We start from the raw sequence: 26,364 nt of genomic DNA, 5'->3' as shown, positions 1-26,364 counted from the left end.
GAAGGCCCTGGGTGGAGCCCTGGGGGGCAACTCCAGACCCCGAGAACACCCAATAGATCGTATTTTGTTAGGCAAGCCACTTTTTAACTGAACAGCGCCAGGACGTGCTAAATAGGCCAAATCGACAGCAAACGCGCGTTTCCCCTCGCCCTGTGCTCAGCGGGTCAGACTCGCAGAGCGCGCCCGCCCCGAGCGTCCTTACTCGGGATTGAATCCGTTGACGTGCAGGATCCTCATCTGTTTGACGATCGTGCTTTTCCCGGACTCGCCAGCCCCTAGGAGCAAACAAACAGATGGGGTCACCGTGTGCTCCCCGCGCGGCAGTCCCTCCGCGCGCGGCCCGGCCCGGACTCTGCTGGGCCCGCGCGCCGGCGCCGGGTCCTTTGGTCCGGGTCCCGTCCGGCTCGGGTCCGGGTCTGGGGGTCGGCGCCCCCTTACCCAGCAGCAGCAGGCGGTGCGTGGCCTTGTACGCCAGGCGCTCCTTCTGCAGCTGCTTCTCGATCTTCTTGTTGGCCTCGCGCCGCTCCTTCTCGTCCACGCCCGTGTCCTCGGCCGTCTTGCTGCTGCCCAGGCAGCCCATGCTGCGAGCTCGCTCCGGGGCGGCAGGCGCGGTCCGGGGCGTACGGAGAGCCGGGCTGCGGGGTCGCTGGGTCGCGCGACGGCGTCGCCTCCCCGCAGCTGGACACGGCTGGAAGAGAGGAGCGCGGCGTCCTCTCCCGCCCTGCGCTCCGCCGTCCGCCCCCCGGGACGGGTCCCCCGCGCTGCGCACCCGACACCACGCAAGGACCCCCGGGGCGGTGCGCTCGCTCGGGCGGGTTCGGATCCCGGGACGGATCAACGAGCTCGGCCAAGGGTCGGGTCCGCGTCTGCTCCGGGGAGGGCAGAGGAGCGCTTACTAGCGGTGCTAAGATCCCGGCCGCCCGCGCCTCTGCCCCGCGCCGGAGCCTGAGCTGTCTGCGCGCTGCGCTGCGCTCCGGGAGGCCCCGCGGATCATGCATATTAAATAAGGGGCGGGGCCGAGGCCCGAAGTCCTGCATATCCGATGAGGGCGGGCCCGAGGCACCTGCCTGTTTTGTCCTCGCAAGGCTGTCCCGGCCCAGCCACCTCTGAGCCTCCTCACCCAGCCCACCGAGCCCGAGGCTGGGGGACAGAGGTGCTGTGTTCCCACGGGACGCTGTGGCCGGATGAGGGCAGGACGGGTCCTGGCGCCTGTCCTTTAGCCTCCGAGGACGGACCCCGAGCCTCCCCGAGGGGAGGGACCGGATGAAGAGGGGCTAGGAAGGCAGCACGGACACCCAGGCCGACCCTTAGCACCCCGTGCTGCGACGACGCACGACGGAGGCTGGCGCCGGGTTAATCTTGTCCGTGGAGTAATCTATTTATATTTGCAGTAATCCTAAATGGCAGGGCCTCTTGTCACCATCATTTCAAGGGCGTAAGGGGCGAGTGAGAAGGGCAGAGTGTGGCCTCAGCACCCTAAGTGACAGACACAGTATTCAGAGACACAAAAGCACCCTCCTTATTCGGCAATGAAAAGTGCAAAGCCAGTCTTAGTCGAGGATCAGGTAGGAGCTCAAGGTACCTTTACAAAACAGTTTTTTTCAACAGTGCTGGAGATCAAACCCAGGGCCTCATGCATGCTGGGCAGGGCTCCACCTCTGAGCTACATCCTTGGCCCCCAAACGGCTGCTTTTTATACAGTAATCCTGCTTTTTGCTATTCTAGTCTGGGAAATGGATCCTCTTTTGTACTTTGAACCTTGGGTTGGGATCTAGAATGGTAGCTGGCTCTTGGGGAGCAGCGGAGGAAGCCACCGGTAGCTCAGCGCCTGTCAGTCCAGGCAGCGCAAGCATCTGTTGCCAGGCAACCCCAGCAAAACAACATGTGTTCCCTGGCGACGCGCATCCACCTGCTGGCACCCAGGGCTCGCCTTGAGCAGCGCCGGCCAGCAGGGGGCGCAGGCCCACAGGAAGGGGCAGGGTCCCGGCGCCTGAGCAGGCAGCAGGGCCCTGGTCCCTTCCAGAATATAAAAGGTACAAAATGTGGGGTTTAAAGAGGCAGTGAGGTAAAGCAAAGTGGTGAGTTTCTTACTTTTGTGGATGTTTAAGACAGAGAAGGTGTATTGGAAGTCAGTGCATTTGAAAGCTTATTTATATCTTTTATATTTAGTTCCGTGAATTTTGAATAATGGTTTAAAATTTTGATTTGGTCCCTCTGATTGAAGATGGCAAACGTTGACGGAGAAGGACGCTGCTCTCCAGCTCGCTGACAGTCAGTTCCAGGAGAGATGGTAGAAGGAGACGGGGCTCCCCTACAGGGAAGCACACCAAGGTGGGTTAATCAACAGCTGGATGAGAAACCTGAGAGCAGCAGCCCTGGATCCGGAGCCCCCAAGCAAGCTTGAGAAATGGCCAGAGTGAGGCATCACAGGGGAGTGGGCGTAGTAAATCTTAACGACAAATCAATAGGCAGTCTTTCTGCAGTATTTATCCATAAAGGTCGTCACAGACTAAAACTGCACACAGACTTCTGGCACAGGCATCTCAAAAGTCTTAAAAGAAGAACAGGAGAGTTCTGAGAGGGATGTCAGGGCAGGACGGAGTTCCTGAGCTCAGCCAGGCCAGTGCGGTGCCACTTGGTGCGGGCCGCAGTTGGGGCCTCCGTGACACCGTGGACCAGCTGTTGCTGTCTCTTCTTTGAGTGTCTCGGTGGGAGCACTGTGTTCAGCCTTCACTTTTACCAGACCACTCCATGCCCGAACTGCAAGACACTCGGAAAAATGTGGTGGCACCTTTCCTACATTATTACAGAAAAGCAGTGAAATAGTCTCGCTTTTCCCTTTCTGTAATATTCTGTGGTCAAATAGTTCAGAATTTATTGAAATAATGTATCTCCTCTTTTTCTTACTCCACAGCCAAAGTAATACTGAGTAGCTTTCAGAAGGACCCTGACACCATCCTGACTGAGCTTTAAATGCCAAGCAGCAGAGGCGGGAGGAAAAGCATGTTACGTGTCCCTGACCCCACCTGTGTCCAAAACCTAGGGCTGAAATACCCCCTCTAGGGTGCTCACTCTCACAGCTGGGGGTTTAGGGACTATATGATGAGGTGGGAAGCCACCCGACGGTCTAAAAAGCAAAACCAACACAATAAAATATCCCGGGGGCATAACAGAGGGAGGCTGTGAGCAGAATGAAGCCACCAATGATTTACAGCTCAGAGGAACCTGTGCAAGGGGTCTAGGAGGCTGAGGCAGGAGGATCGAGGGCTCCAGGCCGGCCTGGGCCATTTAGCGAGACCCCATCTCAAAATAAAACTAACACTGAAGGGCTGAGGATATAGACCAGTGTGAAAGTGCTAGGCTCAATCCCTAGATTAAAAAAAAAAAAAGACTGCGTGGGAGCCACCAGCCTGGCCTGGACTCCTAGCCTGGCTCTGTCTGAGTCCAGCCCTCCAAGGTGCAGCTGTTGACCTCAAGGGCCCAGCGTACAGTGGGGCTCATTCGAGCAGGAACCTGCTGGCCACGGGGCTGTGCTCCTGAAGGGGCACTGAGACCCAGCCTCCTCCTCTTCCTCCCTCGCACCCAGGCCACGAGGCGATTGCTGTGTCATGCACTGAGCTCCTGATATGCTTCCTGGCCATGGGCCCGAGGCGCTGGGGCCGGCCGTGCTCACCCCAAGAGCGGAGTGGGGACCGCCTCTCCCAAGCACTGAGGGGCTCAGCCCTGGGCACCACAGTGGGAGACCGAGGGGCTGGGAACCGAGGAGAAACTGCACCCGAAGCCCATTTCACAGCCCAGAAGTCAAACACGGGCTCACTGGCGCAGGGGAGGTGACTCTGGGAGAGTGACTCAAGCATCCCTGTCCATTCCTTCCCTTCAGCCTCAGACTCCCTTGCAGAAGTTTGGACTTCAGCTGCCATTTGGACCCAGGTTGTCACCCAGATCCATTTGCATGTGAGTGCAGTTCCTAAGGCAGCCTAGCCAGCTCTGGAATCAGTTCTTTCTCTGCCAGTGAACAAATACCAGGGGAAGATGTAAAAGTTTTGCGGAGAAGTCTACCCTGTGCAAACAAAGCATACATCTTAAGGAATATTTTATGGCAAAAAACTTCTGCACTCAGAGATGGCTCTAGATTCTGAGTTTCCTAGGTCTCAAATAATTTTATTCACTAATGTGTTTTTTAATAAAGCGAACCAGACCCCACGAAGTCCCTTGTTTTTGGAACAAGAGAGAGACAAACCCCATAGCTTGTGTTTTAAATGCTCGTCATGTTTTGCTGTGACCAGGAGAACTCGTGGGGGATGTCAGGGCTGTGAGAGGTGGCACAGGACCCCAGCATCTGTGCTGGACTTCAGCCTGGCCCTGGGGACAGCTGTCCTGTTCAGCAGGTCCCATGACAATAGGCTGCCGGGAAAGCTGGCTGATGGCACCCACATTCACGCTGAACAACACAGCTCGAGTAACTGAGCACAAGCTGCTCCTTGCGGCTGACTGAGGTCCATAGAGAGCGGCCACAGCATGGGTAAGAAAGCTGTGAGACCCATTTCTCCCGTTCCTGAATAGCTGGACAAAGGAGACAGTGACAGTTTAGTCCAAAGCCCCAAGTCGGAAATGCTTCACCATCTGCCAGAGTTTGAGTGCTGACCAGATACCAGGAGTGGAAAACCCCAAGCCTCACCTCAGGTCACAGTCAGAACGCAGGACACCAAACAGTGTGCAGTGACCTCCGGCAGACAGCATGGGACGCAAGGAGGAGGCATCCAGATGCTGAGATGCGCACGGGGTCTGCAGGGTCAGGGCTGCCCTGGCGGGAGAGACTTGCCTCGGGGACACGGCCCAGAGGGGCCAGTGTGGGAGAAATCAGAAATGGGAGCAGACAGCCCAGTGCCTGGCCCCCAGGAAGAGGCCCACGGTTGGCCACCCCATGGTGCTCAGCCTGGCCACCACCAGCCCCGGGGCCCGCCAAGGCCAGCGGTTCACGGGGGACCTGAGCAGGGACACTGAGGACCGGGTGGGTGGACCCGCTAGCATCCACTGTTGCCAGGGTGACCCGGGCCATCCCTGTCCCTTCCTGATCCTGGACTACACTGAAATCCATGGCGGGAGGGAGACCCGGTGAGCATCAGAGGCTGAGTCAGCTCACGGCCTGGAAGCCTGAGGCCGAGGCCCCGGGAGAGCAACAGCATGCTGCCCCCATCCCTGAGGTCACCAGAGGCTCCTGGCTGGGCAGCAGGGAGACAAACCGCTCTGGGGTCTCAACCTGGCCAACAGGGCAGGACCGGGGGCCTCTCCTTAATTAAAAAAAAATATTGCCCTTATTGTCTTTCTTTTTGCTCTTTTGCTTGTGTATTGGTATTTTTCCTATAAAATAAGGCTCGGGCTTTTACGTACGTCCTCGTGGGTGCAGCGCCTAGATTAGCTTTCTGCTGCAGCTCACAGCACTGCGCTGGCCACTGACCCCACACCGAAGCCTCCTCCTCAGGGAACCTGACCCGGCTCTCAGTTCGGCAGTGTCAGGACCTCTCCTCTCATGTCCATCAGGTTCCCCTCCTTCCCGCAGCTTTTCCCATCCCCTCAGTACCTTCTTCTAGCTCTCTGCTCCCTCCACTCTTTCTTGTTTCTCTATACAGTTTCCTTCCTTCTCTATTAGTATTAATCTGAATGTTATTAATGTTTCTTTTTCTAGTCTCTTCCTAAGCTAGCAGAATAGTGGAGCTCTTTCCGAATAGGTTCTCAGTTACCTGATTCTACGTGGCTAGCTTCTCAAGTGCTGACCTTACCGGAAGTTACTTACTGTCTCTCTCAGGGCCGCGCTGGGGCTGCACCCTGCCTTCAGGACAAACCAGGTGAAAACTTCCACATGGAGACAGCCACAGCAGGGCACGTCACGTGAAGGAAGCCACTTAGCCCCTGCAACACGGGAGTCATCCTGCCCAACTGATCTGGAAATCTCAACACAGAAACACATGTGGAATGAGAAATAGGCCGACAAGGTGCCTCCATAAATACAGCACTCCACAAAGAGCTGCTGATTCCACATACACTGAAGTGGATGAAATTCCAAAGAAGTAAAATAACTGATAACTGAAATGATCGATGAGCTCAAAGAAGATACAGATAAGCAGCTGAATGAGTCAAGAAAGACAACAGAGGACATGAAAAGACCATGTCAGTAAAGAGACAGGGGTTCCAAAAAAGAACCAAGCAGAAATTCTGGAGATGAAATCTGCAATAAGTCAAATAAAAAAACTGAATGAAAAGTCCTGGTGTAGACAAGACCACCAGAAGAAAGCATATCAGGACTTAGAGACAAGGTGGAGGTACCAGAACATTCAGACAAGGAGGAAGAGATTATTTGGGAGATCTTGGATAAAGCTAAAAGAAAAAAATTTAAGGCTCCCTGGCCTAGAAGAGGGTATAAAGATACAGACTAATGCCAAAAAAATCTAGTCACTGACACTGCTGTGGGAAACTCCCCAAGCTGAGGAATGAGAATACCCGAGTGAAGGAGGCCTTTAGAACCCAAGAGACACGCCAGAAAAGAACCTCTCCACACCACATCAGAGTAAAAATGCAGAGATTCACAGCAAAGAAAGGATAGTGAGAGAAGTTAGAGTCCACATCGCTTCCAAGTGTAAACCCCTCAGGATAACAGCAGATTTCTCAACAGAAACCTTCAAGGCCAGGCCCTGAAGAATATTAATTGCCAACCTAGGTTACCATATCCTGTGAGGCTGACCTGCAAAATGGGAGAAGAAATAAACACCTTTCACGAGAAATGTAAAGTTAAGAAATTCACAACCACCACCAAGCCAGCACTGCAGGAGAGAGGGCAGGGAATCCTCACAGAGACAACAGAGGCAACAACTCTGAGGTGAAGAGGAAGAGCAAACCTCACTAGGACAGCAGCTACACGAATGAGAAACGGAAATGAATCAAACACCAGAAAATCAGCAGAGCAAGGCAGACTCTCCACACAAACACTCAGTGTGAGTGGTTCTAGCTCTCAAGTGCAGTGTGAAGAGACACACTGGCAGCCCAGAGACAGCTTGTTGGCAAAGACGTCTGCAGGCCGGAAGTGAGGCTGGAAAACAGTCCTCAGGGAGGCTGTAACCCAACAGCAGGCAGGAGCAGCGATGCTTAGATCCAGCACAGTTGACTTCAAACCAAAACTGGTCAGAAGAGACAAAGAAGGCATGCATACTGGAAAAATAAACAACTCATCAAAAAGGGCAATAATTGAAAATATTTATGCACCAGATGTTGGTGCCCGCAGGGTCATAGAGCAAATCCAACCTGACACAAAAGGCAGACCGACCCTGTGCAGTGTGTGTGACTTCAACACCGCCCCCTTCACAGCACACAGAAACCAATTGAGGGATGTCGAGGTAACCCACCTGGTAGGTGAAGAAATGGATTGACAGGTGCCTGCGGAGAGCTCCATCCACCAGCAGCAGAACACGCATTCTCTTCAGCAGCCTGCCCTCTCCAAAATACACCGTATTTAGGCCATAGACAAGTCTCAGTTCAGAAAAGAACTGAAATAACTGCACGTGTCTTATCAGCTAGAAATCAGCATCAAAGGAAACCACACAAAGACCTCAAACTGAATAACATATTCTTTTGAATGATCAGTGGGTCGCTGAAGGAATCAAGGGAGAGATTTAAAAACTCCTAGAATTAAACAATCCTGGAAAGATGATTTACCAGAATCTGTGGGACCAAGGAAGCAGTTAGAGTAGTTTTATAGATACAAGTGCCTATACTACAAAACAAAGTGATCCCGATGAAATAACTCAATCCTGCACCTTAAGGTCCTAGAAAACAAGAACAAAACACACCTCAAAACAATAGAAGGAAAGAAATAATAAAGATCAAAGAAGAAATTAATGAAATTGAGATTGAAAAAACACAAAAGAGGAATGAAAAATGCAAAAGATGAATGAATCAAAGTTGGTTCTTTGAAAAGATGGACAAGACTGACAAACCCTTTGCCAAACTTAGAGAAGAGAAAGAGAAGGTCCAAATTAGAATTTGATGAAAAAACCCCAAAAGTACAACAGACACCACTGAAATCCAGAGCATTATGAGAAATTATCTTGAGAGCTAAAATCTGAGTCATTGGTGACTTTAGAAGAAATGGATAGATTCCTAGACACCTAAGATCTACCTAAATTGAATCAGGAAAATTCTAAACAGATCAATAACAAGGAGTGAGATTGATGCAGTGATTAAAACTTCACCAACTAAGAAAAGCCAGGACCTGACGGCTTTACCGCTGGATTTGATCAGATCTCTACAAAAGAACAAATACAATGCTGCTTAGCCTCTCCATGTAAAGCAAAGGGTAGCGATGCTCCCAAACTCATACTGCGAAGCCAGCACTACCCTGCTGCCAAAGCCATACACGGACTCAACAGAAGAGAAAGCTACAGGCCAATTTCCTCGCTGGACATGGACGCAGAGCCTGGGCCGGGATGTGCTGTGCGGGCCGGGGGCCAGGGAGGACTCAGGCCCAGCCAGGGCTGGTGCCAGGTGGGAACATCATGTGCTGGGTGTGCCAGTCCAACCTCTGCCGAGTGGGAGGAACCTCATGGCCGCTACGCAAGGGCTTGGCTTCAAAGCCCTCTTCTGCGTCCCTGTCATTTCTGTCGTGCACTCATGGCGGGGTGTCACAGTGCCGGCATGCGGCGCACGCACTGAGTGTAGGAATCATTGCCACCATCAGTGCTAACTTAACACACACAGACCCGTGTCCCTGCTGCACAGGCTGGCAGGCGATGTCCTTGGGGGGCACACGCTCAGGTGCACCCAGCAGGGCCTCCCAGCGCCGGCTAGAACTCAGGTGAGTACAGCCCGGGCTGCTGGCCCGGAGCACCATGTGGGATGCGCCAGGAGACTGTCCCCAAAGTGCACGTGTGAGAGCAAACAGGCAGAATGTGTTTGCACCCACAAGGGAATACTATTCAACTTCAAAAAAGGAAAGACACTGTTATGCACTACAGCAGGGATGAACCTCAGAGACATCACCAAGCTGGGCGGCGGAAAGCATTCCAGAGACAGGAGAGTGGCGGCCAGCAGGGTCACTACTCAGGGACAGGAACTGTACCGAAAGACGGCTCAGATTATTTTGCCAAAGTGAAACAGCATCTTCAGCACGGTAACTGCGGAAGACAGAAATCTTTCTGGGTGGCAACATACACTTGTGGCTTCAGGGTGGTGTTTATTCTGTTTTCTTTCTGAAAGGGGTTTTACTTTATTTTTAAAATTAGCATGTGTTTCTGATACATAATGGTTGGATTGTTTTGGGGAATTCATTCTGACTTTTGAATACAGTTAAGTGACATGGATTCCTTGTTCTCAGGTACAGTTACTGTGACCGTAGCTTCTTACCAGCAGGTGGCAAGTAGCGCCCGGAAGGACAGGTGCAGGAAAGCACTGCTTTTAACCATTCATTCAGTCACTCATTCATCACAAAGCGTTTTTTTAAAAATCTAGATTTAAATAACATTACGAAGCCTTGGGGAGGGACCCCAGGCCTCCTGCATGGTACACAAGCACTCGATCCCTGAGCCACAGCCCGGCCTTGGAAAGCATTTTTAAAACATCGACAGTGTACCAGGGACACTGCTAGTCCCTGAGGGAGCGAGAACAGTCCAGCAGGGAGGGAGAGGGCACAGCCAGGGCCTCCGAGCCTGCAGATTTACCGTGGGTGCGTGCAGACATGGGGTGGTCACCTCCCAAAGTGAAGAAAAATATTTCTGTGCCAGAGAAATTCATGGAACTCTGTAATCACACCTTGTCTTAATTTTTAAAGACACTGAAAGGTGCTTTGTCCTCAGCATCTCGTTTGGTCACCACAGAGGTGCATGGTGACCCAAGTCCGATTTGAGGGTCTCCCAGGGTGCTGTGGGAAACGGGCAGCGGCTTCCAGAAGGTTTGGAGCCTTAGGGGGGGGGGCACAGCCTCCCCTCTGCACGGGCCAAACACCCACCTCCTTCCCACTCAGCTGGGTGAGTCATCTGCACATAATGACTGCAGAATTCATTATCTCCGGGCCCTGTTGCCTCGGCAACTGTTTCATTTAGAATTTGACTTACAGAGTTGAAAGCCACTGTACTCCTTATAATAGACGATCAAATGTACATGGAATTAAACAACAGAAACTCATTGTATCCCGGGCAGGGACCGTGTGCCTTTCCAAAAGAGTTGGGGTGAATCCCATCTGCCAAGAACAGGGGTGTGGCTCCAGATCTGTCTGCATCTGCGCTGTACAGCTTGTTGTATTTGTCACCGAGTAGGGGGATTTAAAGTGCTGTACAGCTAGGGCCTGGGTGTGGCTCAGTATCCAGTATCGCTTAGCATGCCCAAGGCCCTGGGTACCATCACCAGCCCCAACAACAAAAGGAAAAGTAAACTATAGGTAAGGATCAGCAGGCCAGAGGAATTCTCACAGTGCAGACAAGTCCCTCACAAATGCCCAGGACTATTTCAAGACTGAACAAAGGAAGGCATGAGATGATGTGTGATTGGGAGCTGGGTTTTCAGAGAGAAAGAAGAAAGGCACAGGCACGGCATGAGGAGAAGCAAGAAACACCTGGGAGTGCATGGGGACCGTAGGACTCGATACAAATGCGTGATTTCCAAGAGACACACACATTTTCATGAGCATGTGCACACTCCTCAGACAGGTCTGTGAGCATGCGCACACACCTGCAGGCATGCCTGTGTCAGCATGTTCCTATAGGCATGTTCCTATGTGGACACAAACCTGGGTACACACGTGGGTGTACATGTGTGTTCTGAGTAGTTATTCCCTAGCTTGTCTGCTGGGAGGCCCGGATGGTGACTCCAGCACCCACTCCTTGGTTTCTGATATTGCTCAGCACCAGAAGGACTGGGAGTTCTGCTGACCAAAGGCGGGTTTGAGGGCATGGAGGGCAGCAGGATGGCCACATGCATATGAGCAGCATTGCTAGGAGGGGCTCGGGACAGCGGGGACTCAGCTGGAAGAACTGCCACCAGCTCACCGCAGGGTGGCTTGGGACTGAACTAACCAAGCGCCAGTGAGCTCTCAACTGCAGGACAGGAAGTCCTGTGCCCGCACCACCCCAGTGCAGTCAGGGATTAAACGGCAAGAAGGGCAGAGGATGCAGCAGGACAGCAGAGCTGGTGGCCACCCTGGAGGTTGGCTGGGACAACTCTGTCACTGCTGACCTTCTTGTGGGTGGGAGTCAGTCAGCTGTCAGAGAGAACTAGACTGGGCCTTCCTGTCTGCTCATGTGACCTCGCCTTGCCTACGCTCCCACAGGAGGCCATCTGCCACCAGACCTCATCAGAGACAGTGCTGTGCTCTTCCGACTCCCACTCCAGAACCTGAGGTAAATAAACCTTTGCAATATGCCTACAGGCTCTGGGCAGCCAACCTCTCACTACTGAGTCTGAGTTTACTCTCTGAGTGAGTGGCAAGGGACAGTTAAACTGTAGAGGGAGGCAGGCTTTATATGGCAAGTGAGTTGATGGACTTCAGCTGTACATCTGGTGGCAGACTTAAGTCAGAATCCAACATTCATTTTACTCCGTGTGTGGCTGTCCATTATTTTATTTACCGCTTCTGTCTGGGGCTCTCCCCTGCACTTTGTGCTTGTCTCAGTCACAGTTTGGTAGCACACAAGCTAACCTTGGCCACAGTGAGTGAAAACAAACATCACTAGAGAGCTTCTTTGAAAAAGGGGAAAGACCTAGTGATGAGACAACAGAAGACTCTAAAATGTGAACAAAAAGTAGCTGCATTTGAAAGAAGATACCAAGAGGTTTACTAAAATCATGGGTTCACTGCAACAGGTGATTCACATTCTCCAAGCCCACTTGTGTAATATGTGGCAGCAGCTACCCAGTGAAGCCATTAAACCTTCAAAACTGTTCTGCCATGTGGAGACCAGGCACCCTGCATTAAAAGACAAACCTCTGGCGTTTTCAAAAGAAAATAAAAAATGAACACGAAGAACGGAAGCAACTACTGACAACAACCACCTCATCAAATGTGCCTGCACGGAGAGCATCATTCTTAGTGGCTGTCTCGCTAAAGCAGAGATGTGTTGCTGAAGCACTTGATGAGGAGCTGATCCTGCCTGCTGCTAAGGACATTTGTTCTGAACTTTTAGGAGGCTGCTGTTCAACAATAACACGTGTTCCTCTTTTAGCTGGCACCTAGGCGAATTGATGAAATGGCAGGGGATATTGAGGCACAATTGTTAGGATTAATGAGCCACTGTGGTACACAACCCAGGTTAATGAGTCTACTGGTGTTGACATCAACGCAACAGTGCTCGTTTTTGTGTGACATACTCTTCAGGAGGATGTGCAAGAGGACATGTCCTGTGCACCTTCACTGCCAGCCAACACCACAGTGGCAGAACTACAGTGGCGCCTCGGTTCATGAACTTAATTCTTTCCACAATTCTGGTTGCAAACGAACTGTATCCAAGTCAACCACTGTATCCAAGTCCCTGATGATCCCATAGCAGGAAAACTGAATTGGTCATTTTGTGTCAGTTTACGCACGGATGGAGTGGCTGCCACAACTAGATGGCTTTCTGATTTCACTGCTTTGGTCAAAGAGTCACTTCTGAGTGTGAGTCAATGCACTGCCACAGAGAAATGCTGGCTGGCCGCAGAATGTCACCTGAGCCTAAGGATGTTTTGCAGGATGTGATTTAGTCATCAACCATATTAAAGTGCACATGCTTAGCGCATGTCTGTTCACGTCACTCTGTGAGGAGATGGATGCAGCCATACATCTCTCACGCAGAGGGAGGCGGCTTTCTAAAGGAGATCCCTGGCCACAGACTGAGTTGTGAGAGCTGCTCCAGAGATTTCTTTTTGAAAAGCAGTCACCACTGGCAGCACATTTCAGTGACACAATGGTCACAAACCTTGCTTAATCCTCAGACACATTCACTCTGCTGAAAAATTCCATCTGTGACTTCAGGGGAAGGTTGGCAGGTAAAGTGGCTGCATTCACAGCCAAACCGGAATTCTGGGGGCAATGAGAGAAAATTGGGGCTTTTGAACTATCTCAGACTTAGCAGAGATTTTGAGTCTGAGCCAGGCCCTTTCTCCTGGCTGCTGCGTGATCACCTGAATCAGCATGCAGAAGAGTCTGAGCGTTACTACCCACCACAAAAGAGCCCTGAACTGGGAAGGAGCGAGTCTGCACCCCCATGTGAATAAGCCAGGTGAAGTGACCTCATCCATGCTGGAAGATCAGATGCTTGAGATCGCAGACGACGGTGGCTTTAAAAGTATGTTTGAGACAACGTCAGTCTCCACACATTGTGGATTAAGTCAAGGTGGAATGTCCTGAAATTGCCTCAAAGGCACTGAAAAGCCTGTTTCCCTTTCCGATATCCTGTCTTTTTTTTTTCCCCCATTAAGTTTATTGGTACATTTTGGGTATACAATACAGTTACATTCATCATTGGGATACTGTACCATTACATGAGTCTCTTGGTTCTTATTTTTTTCCCCTTCCCTTGCCCTCCCTTCACCCCCTCCACCCTTCCCTATTTGCAAAGACCTTGTATCCATTTTTTTCCTCTTCTCATATTTTTTCCTTTCTCTTTTTTCCCTTCCCCTACCCCTCCCAATTCCCCTGCTCTTTTAGACCTTTTCTTCCTGTTACACAATATCAGTTACGCATTTTTTAAATTACAATATTAAGATCTAGGAGACATTACCACAGATTTTACAGAATTTAAAAGGATATAGAAAGCATGTTACAAAAATCTTTTTTGAAATAAATTTGACAACTTCTAAGAAGTAACTTAGAAGACAAATTAATGAAACTAACTCTGGAGGAAATATAAAATTTGAATAGCACCTATTAAAGAAAGTATATTCCTAGCTTGAAAACCTACCTATATGACAACAGCAGGCTCATATACATTTTAACTGATAAATTATATCAAACAATTAAGGCAGGAAAAAGAAGGAACACTTCTCCCCTCATTTGAGGAACTCAACATTGTGCTAATCCTAAAACTGGATAAAGATAATAGAAGAAAAAAGTATGAACACAGATATAAATTTGTTTAACAAAACAAACTATTAGAAGTCAGATCTGGCAGTATGTAGAAAGTGGTTTTGCTATAGGGATGGCAGTTTTGGTTCAGCATTGGAAGATCCACCCCCAAAAGTCATCATTTTAACAGAGGAAAGGAAAAAGCCATACGATCCTGTCACTAGTTGGAGAAAGAGTATTGGACTAAATTCTACAGCTGTTCATGGTAAAAGCTATCAGGAGACTAGAAGTAGAACAGAACCTTCTCAACAGATCAAAGACATGTACTCCATACTTCCAACAAAAACTCCTTCTATGAATGGAGATGATACAATGCTTTCTCCCTAAAGTGGGGAACAAGGGCAGATATGCCTACTCTTCATCTGTCCGTTAGACTTTGAAACATAGGTCTAAACCAAAATAGTCTGGCAATAAAATGACACAATTAGGATAGGATTGGCACGGCAGAAGCAAAATCTTTATATGTAGAAGAAATGATCGTCTACAGAGAAAATACTAAGAAATCTGTAGGAACCCCTAGAATTTTACTTGAATTTAGCAGGATTAGAAAACACAAGGTATATATAAAAATCCAGGTCTGTGTATACTTGCTATAAATGAAGAACTGGATATTGAAATTTTAAAGTTATGTAGGAGTACAAAGGACCCAGAAAAGCCAAAAACAAAAACAAAAACAGTGTTGGAAGACGTTTAGCACCCAATTTTAAGACTTCTTCTAAAGCTACAGTAATCAAGGCAGTGTCGGTGTAAGGAAAGACATATAGATCATTTGAATCAAACAGAGAATCTAGAAATAGAACCACACATATATGGTCCACTGAGTTTTGAAAGATTATTTAATATTAGCATTTTATAGAATATAAACTCGATTCAAGAGCCAAGGAAGAGACAGTGTCTTCAGCAAATGGCACTAGAACACCTGGTATCCGTATATAAAAAATTAACCTCAACCCTTTTTTTGCATACATGAAAATAACTTGAAGGGATCTATGAACCTAAATAAGAAAGCCTAAAAGTATAAAACTTTAAGAAGAAATTATAAGGGAAAATATTTATGAATTCAGGGTAGGCAAGAACTACCTAGGATACAAAAACCATGATGTATAAAAGAAAAAAAATTGATGAGATTCCATCAAAATTTAGAACTTTAAATGACATCATTCAAATGAAAAGTAGTCCTTAAACAGACCATATTTACAATGCATATAACCTATGAGCAGAATATATAAAGAATTCTTAGAGCTCATCAATAGACAACCCAATTAAAATGTATAAGAAGATGATAAATAGCCAGTATAGCACAAGGAATGGTGTGCAACTCTAGAATCAGAAAAATACTAATCAGTACAATAATAAGATTGAATTATACACTCATTAGGGAGATGAAGTCAAAAGTTTTAAAAGCCTTGTCATGACTTTTTCTTTTTGTTGGATTCTCCCCCTTTGCATTTAATTTCTTACGCCCAATGGATTCATTCTGCTGGGCTTCCTGGGGTTGTGATCCTCATTGTCTTTTCCTAGGGTATTGTCTAAAATTTTTTGGAGTGCCGGTTTGGTATTCATGAAGTTCCTGAGGTGCTCTTTATCATGAAAGCATCTTATTTCTCCATCAATTTTGAAAGATAGTTTTGCAGGGTACATCAATCTGGGTTGGAGGCTGTTTTCCTTTAGGGCTTGACATACATCACTCCAAGCTCTTCTTGTCTTGAGGGTTTGCATTGAGAAGTCTGCTGTGATTCTGATGGGCTTTCCTTTGTATGTGATTTGTTTCTTTTCTCTCACTGCTTGTAGAATTTTATTCTTCTGTTGGATTTCTGGAATCCTAACTATTACATGCCTATGTGTAGTTTTTTTTGATTAAGGTTAGCTGGAGCCCTATATGCCTCACTTATCTGTATGTCAAGTTCTTTTCCCCTCCTTGGGAAGTTTTCTGCCATCACTTCTGTGAAGAGTTTTTTTATGTCATCTGCACTCTCTGCTGTTTCTTCATTGACTCCAGTTAGTCTTATGTTATTCTTCTTTGCATCGTCTAGCAGCTGCTGGATTGATTTCTCATGTCCCCTTACAATTTTAAAGCAATTTTTCTTTTCCTCCTCACTAATTGCAATCTTATCTTCTATATGTGAAATTCTATCCTCACATTGGTTCATTCTGCTGTGCAGACTTTTGATGGAGTTTTTAATCTCTTGAAAATGTTTGCATGTGTTTTATGGATTCCATTTGTTTCCTATGTTGGGATTCCATCATATTCCTCAGATCCTCTATTTTTTTATCTGTGTCCTCTCTAGATTTATTAATCATGTCTTGAACCATGAGCAAAATCTTTGCTGTTATCTCAGTAATTATTTCTGATTTCATTTTTCCCAGATCCTCTTTTGCTGCCAGTTCAGAGAGTCCAGGTGGTTGAGTATCAGAGTGTTCCATCTCGTTTCCCTTTGGGGTTGCTGTAGGTGATCTGGAAGTCTGTTTTTGAGGCTTGTTTATGTGTCTTCTCATTTCCATGGGGGGAGGGGGTGCTTCTGGCGCCCACGCGGCTCACCTTCTGTGCCCTAGGAGCTTGGGATGGCAGCAGGGGAGCTTCCTTCCGGGTGCTGGAACCGGCTGAGCTTCACTGATATCCTGTCTTTTTGAAGCAGAGTTTTCCTCAGGGACAGCAACCAAAATAAGATAACAGAGTGGGCTGGACATAGCAACACACTCTGAGTGTCACTGTGTCCCCTCCCCCCAGAGGGGACTGTCTGCAGGAAAACAAGCTCAGGGCTCCCCTTGAGTCTGCATTATGGGGAGCTTTATAATTGTTTAATTATATGCTACAATGTATCGATAATAGGAGTAAAGTACACAATAAATGTAAAGCACTTGAATCATCCTGAAACCACAAGCTCCAGTGGAAAAACTGACTTCCGGGAAATTGGCTCCCAGCGCCAAAAAAGCTGGGGCCTGGCTGCTTCCAGTCGCCTCTGGGCTCTGCACTGCACGGAGTGCCCAGCTGTTACTTCTGGTGTCTGGGGAAGAATTACCCGAAAGAAGTCTCAACATGCTCAGCACAGCTGCAGTGCCTTCCCAAATGTTTTCCACTGTGGGAATCTGAGGTTGCGGCACCCTGACAACAGGTGGCCACAGTGCCTGTGCAGGCATCAGACCCCCGCCACGCAGGGATAGCCTCTCGCGGTGCGACAGTGCCCCCTGGTGGACCCCCAGCGCATAGCCCAGGTGCCCCAGCCCTGCGTTGTCCTCAAGCACCCGAGGGTCAAGCCTGTCTCCTCTGTAAGGCTTCTGCTTTGATCCCTGCCTACTGTTTCCTAAGAGCCAGTTTCTCCCAGGTCAGAAAACTACTTCTGAGAGAGAGCCCCAGGCATCCCTCCCCTCTGCCTTCTGTTTGCTACTGCCCCTCCCTGTTGGCTCGTGCTCCTGCTGCCACTGCTTGGCCTGGAATTGCTGTTTGCCATCGATTGCGAGAGTCCACCAATATGACATCACACCGACAATCAGTGGTTCACAGTAAATGGACTTTCTGCTTGGGAAGTTCTGTGCGTCCTCCCAAATCTGTAAATGTTGGCCAGGGTCCCATTTGGAAACTTGGGATTCAGACTGTGAATATTGCCAACACACTGCATGGCCAACACAATAAAAACAGGGAATACTGACTTTGTGTTGGATCTGCGGCCCAGGGGTCAGGACAAAGAGGAAGTGCAGCTGGGGACAGAAGGCCCTGGTGTCTGGAGTATTTCTGGAACTGCCAGGACTTAAGGACAAAAGGACAAAAGCCTCAATTGGAACACAGACAGATCATTGGTGAGACATTTCTGTGAAGGGCCAATTCCCACATGGAGAGATCCTCAGGACAGGCAGTCACCAGGGAAATGTGAGTCCAGAGCCTTGCCCTGGATGGTGAGGGTGATGGACCAGAAGAGAGGGGGGCGGACACTGGAGAGGGGGTGGAGACCTTGGGAGCCCTCCTGCACTGCTGGTGAGAACACGAGATCATCCGACCACTTTGGGAAACTTTGGCTTTTGTCTCAAAAACCTAAACATAACATTACTGTATAACCCTGTGATTACACTTTTAGGTAAAACCCCAGGGAAATGAGACCTATGTCCAGAAAGTCTTGAACATGAATGGTCTCAGTAGCTTCATTCCTCAGATGCATTTTTTTTTTGTACCGGGGATCGAACTCGGGACCTTCCACTTGCAAGGCAGGTGGCAGAACCACTGAGCTAAATCCCTGGCCCCAACAGCTTCATTCCTAACAGCCAAAAAGCAGAGACACACAGTTCTCCCCCATGACAGACAAATCGAGCACAACAGTTGTTTGTGATGCTGGGAGTTCAGATATGGCAAGGAGATGCAAGTCCTTCCTTCCAGTGAAAAGCTGCAAGTTAATGCCGGGTGTTTAGGGACAGGGAAAAGCAGCACACACTGGGTCCAGAACCTGCTTTGGTTTCATGCATCCACGAGGTTTTGTGACACATGCTCTGTGAATAAGTGGCCCTGTCTGAGCCACAGTGAGCTGGCAGAAGAGTAGTCACACAGAGGAGTGGACAGAACAGAGCCCAGCTGACCTTGGACAAAGGAGCGAAGGCTGGTGGAGGATGGAGTCTCTTTAGCACAGCTGCACAGTGTTTATGCAGCTAAAACCCCCAAACATGCTGGCACCAGATGTGGGTGAGGGTGTGGAGCAACAGAGCTTGGACAGGCTACTGGCAGTGGTGCAGAGCAGGCAGCCAGTTTGGAGGACAGCGGCCGCTTCCCGCCATGCCCACTGTCCAGCGATCACACTGCTTGGCATTTACTTAGGTGAATTGAGAACTACATCACACATAAAAAAACTTCACACATGCTTACAGTGACTTTATGCATGATCTCCAAAACTTTGAAGCAACCAAGATGTCCTTTGACTGGTGAATGGATAAACAATGATTCACTGATAAAAGAAATGAGCTGTCAAACCATAAAAAGACACGAGGGAACAGTGCATACATATCACTAAGTGAAACAAAAACAGCTGGAGAAGGCTGCGTACTAAATGATCTCCACTACATTGCATCAAAAAAGGCAACTATGATGTGTTAACTTTCTCGGGCTGTTTATTGGTCAGCTTTCTGGTCGCTGGGACAAAACACCTGACACCCCTAACTTGGTGGAGGACAGGCATGTTTGGCTCACGGTTTCAGTCCACAGATGCCTGCTCCAAAGCAGAGATGTCATAGTGGACGGGGGCTGAGGAGCAAAGCTGCTCAGCTCATGGTAGCAGGGAAGCAGAGCATGGGGAGGATAAGGGGTCGGGTGTCTCTCAAGCCCTTCCAAGGCTTTGTCAAGTTGACAAAGATTGACCCTCACATTTCACCCACCGTCAACTTGACACCCAAACACATCTCCTCATACCAGACTTCATTACAAATGAAGACAGTAACAAGCTCATGATGGCACCTAACACGGTGTAACCGTCTTGTGTAAAACTGTAAGTGCATGAATTTCTTCCTCAGTCTCCACAGCCCCAGCATTGCTCAAAGTCAGCTGACCGCACAGGTGGGAAACTTTTCCAGTGGGCCAGCGTTATCCCGTGGCCCTCACGGAGCAGCAGGGAGGCCCAGAGCTGGCTGTGCGAGGAGCAGCTACCCTGCAGCAAATGCAGAGCAAGCCATGAAGCAAGTTCTCCCCTGGAGCCTCCAGAAAGGAGCTCTGCCTGCTGACCCCAGCTCTAGGCAGCCAGACCTGCAGGGTGTGTGAGCTAAGGAGCATGTGCTGCGTTACGCTGCGTGTCTGTGGCAACTTGTCGGGCAGCAGCAGGAAACTAACACACCAGGCCTCCAGCTTGTGGGGTCAGCTTTCTGTCACAGTAACAAATACCTGGGACAATCAACTCGAAGAGTGGAAAGGGTTATCTTGGCTCTGGAGGTTTCAGTCCCTACTGAGTCACAGGTCCATTCTTTGGGCCTGTGGCAGCCCAGGACATTGCTGTGGGAATATGCCACAGTGGTGACCACTGACCTCACAGCCAGAATCAGAAAGAGGGGGGAGGCCCAGGTCCCCTCACAGACACCCCCAGTGGCCTTAGGACCACCCACGAGGCCTCGGCTCCCCCTCCTAGGGGCTGTTCTGGGGACACCCAGCACACACTCCGCAAGTGCATGGAGGACTCTCCCGCCACACAGCAGCTCTGCCCCTCGTCCCAAGCCAAACCATTCAGAGAAGGGAAGCCTTTTTGGAGACAGGGTCTTGCCCAGGCTGAGCTCAAACTTGAAATCCTCCTGCCTCAGCCTCCCAGAGGGCTGGGATTACAGTCATGCCCGGTTAGAAGGGAACAGAAAGGTATGAACGTGGGAAGAGTTGCCACATGGCACCACTGTGCAATGGCACTACCAGCAGTGACCCTGGACAGAAAACAGGGGACACTAAGAACCTCAGCTATCACTAAGGACAGATGACCGAGCCCACCGCCCTGGGAGGCTGATGGCTTGCACGGAGTACTGTACTTACCGGTCTGCTCCAGCTTGTGTGTGAAGGATGAGCTCAGTCATTCCTTCCTGCAGTCAGTGCACAGCTGAATAGCCACAGTGTCCTTCTTTCATGCTAGTGAGTGGGGGTGGTGATTGGCATTACTACAAGTGACCCTTTGGGGTAAAGATCTGTTCATATGTTGGGGTCGCCTGTAGAGTCTGACCATAGGTCTGCTCCCTGGCGGGTGGGCTCACTGCCTGTTTTTGTGTGTGCTATGAATGCTTTTTCATTTTAAATGATTGAACAAAACAGCAAAAGAAGGACATCTCAGATGTATGAAGACTGTGAGGAATGAAAGTTTTAGTGCTTATCAAGTTTTACGGGCACACTCATGCACTCACAGTGTGTCTTCTGGCTGCTTCTGTGGTGTGCAAATGAAGCAGTAATGCAATAGCACAGGCCTCTGCATTGGCTCCATGTTGTTTTCCTAAGATGTTCTGTCCCAGATATGCAACCATTTGGGCTGCACTATGTTTCTGGCCAATGTATCAGAATGTTCTGTGACTGTGCTGCAGGATGTCCCTGCTCAATGTATCATGTGTTTTGTTCAAAGAATGTAACTGTTAGTACCTCATGTTTCTACCTAAGTTTCCCCACTTCCAGTTATGTCTCGACCCTAAAAGATTCCTCTCAACTTCCTCTCCCCAACTGTATATAAACAGGCTTGCACTGCAACTCAGTGCTCAGAATTTGGAGTGGGCAAACTCCTCTGAGCCAGCCAGCTAACAGAAATTTTTCTCCATCTCTCTGAGTAACTTTTAGATTCTTGAGTCTTCAAATTGCTGTAGCTGTAGTACTGAGATGCAGCACTGAGCTATAACACTTGGCTGTTAACACTGAGCTGTTCCACTTTGCCACAACATTGGGCTCCCTGAACAGGAACCTGACTGTGGTAGCCCTCTGAGCCACTGGTTTGGAGTTAGAGACTTGCTGCCGGCAGCACTCTCTGAAGAATGAGACAGTATGCCTGCACCCTGTTTGGCAGTTCCTCCTTCACTGGGCAGGGGTGACCGATGACTAGGCTTACTTCTCCTGACTGGACTCAGGAGAAGAGGTGGCCTAAAAAGTCCACTTTCAGAACTTCAAGATAAGGTAAGGCCCTGGGGCCCAGTTCAAACCCAGTCAGTCCTGTCCCAGGGGACAGGAGAGGCTGATCACCTCTCATGGTCTCAAACTAGAGATCTCTGTCAGGGACCTCCCCAAGGAAGGAAGGACTGTTTTAACCTCTGAATGACTGCTGGGTGTGCAAGTGAGTGTAAGCAGGCACTGTCCTCAAGGGCTGGTCCGTGCGGCTCCACAGCCTTGGCTATGGAGTCTGACTGGGCCCTGCCCTGCAGTTCTGGGGTGGTGCTGAACAGCATAATGGTGACTCAACTCCCATGATAAGAGGCCGACCAGGAAGGGGGTCACCCATGCACCTTAGCCCAAACACACCTAAGCTCCTCCCAGGGACATGGCCAGACTGACACCTATGTGGTCTCCATTGGGAGGCACCCTTCCTTTGTCTGCTGTGGCACCACTCAAGGGCACCACATACGTACACTATGGGTAACAAACATAGTAAACCCTCTGTCTTGGGCTGCATGGTCAAGAATTTTAGGGACCAGTTCCACTATATTGATTCTTGGCTAGAAGCTACTCAGACTCTACCGACTTGGTTCTATTCTGTGTTAGTAGGAAGGGATACGGTCAGGGTTTTGTAGCCCAGAGTTGCAGCCACCTCTCCAAGACCCCCAAAGGGCCAATTCATCAGGTTCCACCTGAAGAAGATTCTCTGCTGCCACTTTATCTCCTTGAGCCGCTGTCTGTGCCTTCGCCACGGGTTCCTGCTCTTCCCAAGAGCCTGCAACCGGCCCCGCCCACTAGTCCACCTTCCAGCCCACCACCTGATCAAGCAGCCAGTCCACTTCTGAACCCCTGGACGGCCCATCTCCATCTCCAGCCAGGCTTTCCTTTACCCATCTCTCCTGGCTCCAGCCTCCAATCCCTCTACGAGACTGCTTCTCCTGGGAGGCCTCTCATTAGGGGTCTGCGGTCGGCTCAAGCCCAGGTATCCAGCTGCTGGTCTGTGAGACCCGACCTCCGCCCTGCATCCTAGATGACGGCATCGTCCAGCCCAAGCCTACCACACTCTACTACCAGCCCTTCACTACAACTGATCTGAACTGGGAATAACACACTCCCCCATACTCCGGGGAGCCCCAGGCCCTCACTGATCTCATGGAGTCCGTCTTCCAGACCCACCTGCCCACCGGGATGACTGCGGCCAGTTGCTCTATGCTTTGTTCAACACGGAAGAGAGGCGTAGAATCATCGCTGAGGCCAGAAAGCGCCTCCAAGGTCTCCTCCCCATGGGCCAAGACCCAGCAGATTGGGCCAAGGAGATGGTTGGTTCCCGAGACCGGGCCACAATGGGACTTTCACACTGCAGGGCGACCAGAGGCCCCGGAAAGATACCTCGGGGCCATCCTGCAAGGGGTCCACGCTGCTGCTGAGAAGCCAACTAACATGTCCACGACGGCCTCCGTGCCACAGAAGCCGGATGAGTTGCCCGGTGAGCTCTACAAGTGACTCTGTGAGTGCTCCGCATCTTCACACCCTTTGAGCCCAAGGCTCCTGAAAATCAACGCATGGTCAACACTACTTTTGTGGCCCAGTCTGCTCCTGGCATCTGCCAGCCACAAACTCCACAAGATTGAGGGGTTTGCTGGCATGAATGCTACCCAGCTGCCTGAGGTCACCACAAAAGGTTTTGCTAACCAAGGTCATGAAGCCCAACGAGAGGCAGAAAGAAAAAACAAAAAGTCTCACTCCTTGTGACTGCACCCGGAAAACCAGACCCTACCCACAGGCCCGGACCACCATGCAGTGCGGGAAACCAACAACAGACCCCCTTGCGGCTGGACCAATGTGTCCATTGCAAAGAAATCAGACACTGGAAAAATGAGCACCCCAATTGAAAGCAAAGCTCCCAAGCCAAAGTCTTCTGAGTTCACCGGCTCCAAACAACAACCCAAGCCCTGGGACTCAATCGGCAACCTCCCAATTGCGCTGGTTCTCGTTACCAGCACGAGCCCAGATGCCTGGCCTGGTTGGCCTTGCAGACACTGAGTCAGATTAGGGAAGACCCGCACCCCTCACTCTGGGCCCCCAGGAGTCCACGGTTGAAATGAGAGTTGGGGGCCAACCTATAACTTTCATGGTAGACGCTGGAGCTGAACACTCTGTAGTGATCACCTCTGTATCCGCCTTCACCAAGAGGGATGCCACCATTGTAGGCAACTGGAGCTCAGATGGCATGGATATTTGCCAGGCATGGACCTGCCAATTGGGGGGACATGAAGTGGTCTATGAGTTCTGGTATCTGCCTAAGTGCCCTGTCCCTCTCCGGGAAGAAACCTGCTGACTAAACTTGGGGTGCACATAACATTTACCCCTGAGGAACTTGCTAACCTGACCCTAGGTTTCTGGAAAGGACTGATATTCTCCATAACTGTCCCCAGAGAGGATGAGTGGAAACTGCACACTGCTGATTGGGAAGAAACAAACCCTGGAGTTACTGGAGACATTTCCAGAGGTGTGGGCTGAAAAGGGATGGCCAAGAACCAGCCCCAAGCCTGGTAGAACTTAAATCGGGAGCACAGCCTGTCAGGCTGAGACAATGTGCCATACCCAGAGAGGTGTGACTTGGGATCCAGGAACAGATCAGCCGGCTAAGGGGTGCAGGGATCTTAAAAGAATGCCAACCCTCTTGGAACACGCCACTGCTGCCAGTTAAAAAGCCAGGCAATCAACAATGCCACAGTTACTCTGCATCCAGTAGTAGCAAACCCCTATACCATGCTGAGTCTGCTCCCACCTCGAGCAGCCTGGTTCACCTGCCTGGATTTTAAAGATGCCTTCTTCGGCCTCCAGCTGGACCCCTCAGCCAGCTGCTCTTCCCTTTCAAATGGGAAGACCCCTATACAGGGCAAAAGACACAGTTGACCTGGGTGAGACTTCCTCAAGACGTTATCCCCACTCTCCCCAGGTATTCGGGGAGGCTCTAGCTGCTGACCTGGCTGCTTTCCTTGGGGAAAGATTGAACTGCACCCTGCTACAATATGTAGATGACCTCCTGTCAGCAAGTAAAGCCAAGGGGAACTGCTCTCAAGGGACTTTAAATCCTCCAAATTCTCCTAGATGCTGGCTACAAAGCATACTGCGAAAAGGCCCAGATATGTCCGCTTTCTGTTCAGTACTTGAGATTCATCATTACTGAGGCACACTGGTCCCTCTGGCCGGAAAGAAAATAGGTCATTTGTTTCCTCCCTGGGCCAATCAACAAAGAGACACTGCATGAGTTTCTGGGGGCAGCTGGATTCTGCAGGATTTCGATACCTGGGTTTGCCAGGAAAGCCAAGCCCCTCTATGCTGCCCTCAGTGGACCAGAAAACCAGCCCCCAAAACAAGATGCTCAGCAGGAATTTGGTTACCAGATGTAAGCCGAGAATTCAATCTTTTTGTTCATGACAAAAATCATGTAGCCCTGGTAGTCCTGACTCAGACAGCAGGGCCCTGGAAGAGGCCAATGTTCTACCTGTCCAAACAACTGGACACTGTGGCAGCTGGATGGCCCCCTGCCTTGGTGCTCTGGCGGCAGCTATGACTCTCATCAAGGAGGTGGACAAACTGACCTTGGGACAGAGCCTTCGAGTAAAAGTCCCCTACTCAGTTATGATTCTGATGAACAATAGGGACATAAATGGCTTTCAAACACCCAATACTAGGGCAACTCTGTGAAAATCCCAGGGTCACCCTGGAAACTGTGAAGACTTTAAACCCGGCCACCTCTCTGCCTGCTGAGGAGGGCCAGCCAGATCATGACAGTGAAGATGTAACTGACAAGCTGTTCTCCTGCCGACCCAACCTTACTGAGGAGCCAAAGCCTCAACCAGATGCCACCCTATTCACTGAGGGCAGCAGCTTCATGCTGGATGGAGAGTGACTGGCAGGGTGTGCAGTCACTGCCACCAACCAGGTCATCAAGGCAGCTCCTTCCTAGAGGATGGGTGGCACAGGGAGCAGAGCTCTGGGCCCTCATCCGAGCCCTCCAATGGGCTCAAGGAAAGACTGTCAACATTTATACGAACTCAAAGTATGTCTTTGCCACTGTTCAGGTTCACAGGGCAATATACAAAGAGAGAGGACTTCTAACAGCAGGGAAAAAAGAGATTAAAAATAAAAGAGAAATACACCAACTCCTACAAGCAGTCTGGGAACCCAAAAAGGGGGCCATCATGCACTGCTGAGGGCAACAAAGAGGACAAGACTTTATCACAAAGGGAAACCGGTTGGAAACAAACCAGACCCAATGTTTCAGGGTTTCAAAGATGGTCAAATCAGCTATCCAGAAACCAGGCCTACAGATGAACAACTTTTTGCCAAAGAAAAGGCCTACATGAAAGTTTATAAAATTTTACCTTGGGACTATCTTGAACCGCTGTTTACACATCCAGATGCATAAAACAATCCAGACTGCTATTCCCCAGAAGAAAATCTGTGGGCCCAAGAGCAGGAAGTCTGCAGCATGGGATCAGGCCTTTACACCTTGCCAGATACCAGAATCTTTATCTTTTCTCACAGTGCTTACCTTTTTGTCTTGGAAACTCATGAAAAGACCCACCTGGGAAAAACAAAACTAGATGATCTCTTAAAGAGATATTACTAGATTGCAAGACTCCCCTTGCTCTGTGTCACAGTCTGACAAAGATGTAAGACCTGTGCCCACAACTGCCAG

General features: G+C 49.8%; 1 protein-coding gene across 3 annotated transcripts in view; it reads right to left on the bottom strand.

Annotated features, from left to right (window-relative positions):
* Positions 1-26,364, bottom strand: part of Gnal (G protein subunit alpha L) — a 110,546-nt gene that overhangs the window by 67,608 nt on the left and 16,574 nt on the right. The window contains exons 1-3 of one of the 3 annotated variants that reach the window (XM_004853254.4): positions 897-972; positions 439-688; positions 203-275 (exon numbers count right to left, since the gene is read on the bottom strand). In XM_004853254.4, coding sequence (XP_004853311.1) covers positions 203-275; positions 439-580 — 215 coding nt within the window. In that variant the 5' untranslated portion in view covers positions 581-688; positions 897-972. Of the gene's footprint in view, positions 1-202; positions 276-438; positions 708-896; positions 973-26,364 lie in introns of those variants that run through there. The other 2 variants (XM_087194973.1, XM_087194970.1) reach the window with 2 other exon arrangements.

Source organism: Heterocephalus glaber, unplaced genomic scaffold (genome assembly GCF_053883595.1).
Source record: "Heterocephalus glaber isolate CG9 unplaced genomic scaffold, H.glaber_assembly_v1.0 deba00000331, whole genome shotgun sequence".
Lineage (NCBI taxonomy): Eukaryota > Metazoa > Chordata > Mammalia > Rodentia > Bathyergidae > Heterocephalus > Heterocephalus glaber.
The sequence above is the reverse complement of the archived record's forward strand: the minus strand, read 5'-3'. Positions and strand labels throughout refer to the sequence as shown.